The 3,162-nt window shown below is 39.4% G+C and overlaps 1 protein-coding gene across 1 annotated transcript in view; it reads left to right on the forward strand.

Annotated features, from left to right (window-relative positions):
• Positions 1-3,162, forward strand: part of LOC104081971 (geranylgeranyl transferase type-1 subunit beta-like) — a gene marked incomplete at both ends in the record, with an annotated part of 12,936 nt that overhangs the window by 1,865 nt on the left and 7,909 nt on the right. Inside the window, one exon of the mRNA XM_009584905.1 lies at positions 1,497-1,648. Within this exon, the coding sequence (XP_009583200.1) occupies positions 1,497-1,648 (152 nt within the window). The remainder of the gene's footprint in view (positions 1-1,496; positions 1,649-3,162) is intronic.

Here is a 3,162-nt window from a genome sequence, read left to right on the forward strand (position 1 = left end):
CTTTCACTGTGAGGGTGACCGAGCACTGGCACAGGTTGCCCAGGGAGGTGGTGGATTCTTCCGTGTTGGAGATATTCAAAAGCCGTCTGGATGTGGCCCTGGGCAACTGGCTCTAGGTGACCCTGCTTGGGGGTTTGGACCAGATGATCCAGAGGTCACTGCCAGCCTCCGCCACTCTGTGATTGTGTTTGTATGACTGGGGATGTGCAAGGCCGGAGGCAGTGATGGGGGCACTGGCGGCTCAGGGGTAGGAGTGGGAGCTGTTGAGATTTGTGCCCATTTCTCAAAAGAGAGTCCAGGGCTGGAAATGAGGGAGAGGAGGTGCAACTCTCAACACTCACTCCCTTGTTCCCCTTCTCTGTTGCATAGCTAGAGCTTTTTCAGTGCTGCTGCAGCCACTTTCACCTTGTTTTCTGCCTCCCTTTCCCAACTGTGTTTGATTCCCTAGTGTGAGAACAGTCCCTTGCTAACTAGTGGGTAATAAGTATTTTTCTCCCTGTTTCTTATTAGAAGCAAAACTTTTTGGCTTTGGAAATAAGCGTGACTTGCCTGAAGAATACCTATTACACATAATATAATTTTAAATTTGTTTTTATACTGCGTTTTGCATGCATTTTTAGACTGAATTGCAAAATAAAAATGGCAACTGACTAGGCAATAATGCTAGTAAAATGTGATTTAAAAACTTGCTTGTCTCTACTACTCGGTATTGAAATAGCTTTTATCCTGTTTAAAGTGGTTGCCTTCCAGTTGCTCCAAATTGAACCATCCCAAGTATCCAAAGTCATCTTGTTGCATGGTTTCTGTTTTTACGAAGTGGTACAGTCCAGGATATGCCTATAAAATATCAGAAGGAAAAATAATAATTTTGGCACAGCTGTATCAATCCCCCGCCCATTATTGTGATTTGTATCATGTGACTAGTCAGCATTTAACTCTCATTTTAGCTTCTCAGTTGACATCATTTGTTATGTAAATACTTTGTTTAAGCTCTGAATATTGTTTTAGAATAGACATGAAAGTAGATGAGAGGCTAATTTGGTATTGCTTCAGTTGACAGAGAGATTACTAATAATCCCTCACACTGCTTTCTACTTGTAGATCATTAGGTTGTAAAATCTTTGTTGAAGGGACCTCCGGAGGTTTGGCTGTTTAACAGTGCTTACCCAGCTGCCAGGAGACTAATGCCCAGTGGTATGTCAGGATAAACTTAGGTACAGTTGAGTACATCCCATCTTTTTGCCTAACTCTTGCATAAAGATCACTCTTGGCAAAGCTTCCTACTAACCAACTGTTTACAAGAGTAGCAGAGCTGTGCAGTAGCTTAGTTTGATTAGAAAAGCTGCGTGGGATGCCTTCGGTTTAACCATAATGAGTGAAGGGAAAAGAACTTTGTTTACCTCTTAATTTTAAAAAAAAAAAAAAAAGAATGCTTGACTGTAATACAAGGTCTTACGATGTTTCAATATTTTCATTTTTTCCCCCCTTTTTTCCAGGGTCCCGGTATATCTCATCCCTATGACAGTGGGCACATAGCAATGACTTACACAGGTCTGTCATGTCTGGTTATTCTTGGAGATGATTTAAGTCGAGTAAATAAAGATGCCGTACTGGCAGGACTGAGAGCTCTCCAGCTGGAGGATGGAAGGTAGAAGATATTTTATATTCTGCAACTCTCTGGAAGATTAATAGAAAACCCAGATGTGGAATAAAACATAAGAAACGTGGTTTTTGTGAAAGTAGCTATATAATCTTTTCTTTCTATTAGAAAATACTTTGGTGGGTAATCAGTATCAGTCATAGAACACATACTAGTTTACAGGACCAAACAGCACTTTGTATATAGATTTGGTTTTGTATTGGAGAATGACAATATTTACTTACAACTGTAGATACTTATTATTGGAAAACTAATGGATTCGTTTATGTCTTGAGGATAGTAGTTTTTCTGCTCTGTCCTTCAGGTAAGTGAGGTTTTCTGTGTTTATATAGTCTGGTTTTTGCAGGGCCGTGGAATGCTACTATGATGAGGTTTGCTCTGCTTTGTGGGAGGATGGGCTTTATTTAGTTTTGAGAGATTCAGGGTATCAATATGCAGGATGAATTAACCAATATACTACTTGTAATAGGAGTATAATATTACTAAACTTCATTGTGAGATCTGCCCTTTTTACATGCATTTTTAATAGATGGTATATACTCCTTGATCTACTTCCGTTGGTGGGTCTTTTTGTTTGTTTTTTTTTAATGCAGGCTGAAGCTGGTAGGTAATGAAAACTTCTGCTAGTGCACGTGATCTGTCTATGTTGTTAAATTTTACTGAATGTCATTTTTGAAAGAGTACTTTAAGAAATGCAGAATTACAGAAATGTTGTTCCTGAAGGAATTATCTTTCACTTCACAATGAAATTGCTGTCACTCTTCGTGAGTTAAGAAAGCTTTTGTTTTGGTCAAGTGGCTGTGTATTGCCTAGACATCTTCTATAATTAAAATTTTTTTTTTTTTGTAACACAACTATAAAAATGCAGTGTTGAATGTGTTTTCAGAAAGAAGAAACAAACACAAAACTCCAGAAAGTTCAGGATGTAAGCGGTGAATAAGAACTATATGATGTACAGTTTTCTGTTATTTATAACAGCAGACTGACCTTAGTGGGCCAAATCTTAATGTATGTATACGGATACATATACATGTATTTGTTGATCTGCTATAGCTTGTAGTTTCTTCAAGCGTGTGGAGGTGCTTTTCCCATTCTCCAAGCATTCCTAGTATATGTCGGACCATTTTCGGAAAGGAAGGAGTTGCTCCCAACCCACTAGCATCTTGAAGTGGTTACTTGTCATCTTGCCTGATTACAGTAATAAGCTACATGGAGTTAAAGTCTTCTACATGTTTGTACCATGTGTGGTTCTAATGTACAGACTGTTAACTCTTATACATGATCCTGTGTTTTATACTCCCTGCTGAAGAGTGCCAGCTAGCCCCTATAGGGAAAGGAGAGTGCTTTGCACTGGTATAGAATTGTTACTTCGGCAGGAGTCAATTTCTAGTGTGACAGACATTTTCATACCTATGAAAACCCCGCAAAGGGGGAGGATGTGTGAAGGCCAGAACTTGAGCTAACATCTTGTCCAGATGGAAGCAGCAAGTGAGCTCAGGGAG

Source organism: Fulmarus glacialis, unplaced genomic scaffold, assembly GCF_000690835.1.
Source record: "Fulmarus glacialis isolate BGI_N327 unplaced genomic scaffold, ASM69083v1 scaffold5569, whole genome shotgun sequence".
Lineage (NCBI taxonomy): Eukaryota > Metazoa > Chordata > Aves > Procellariiformes > Procellariidae > Fulmarus > Fulmarus glacialis.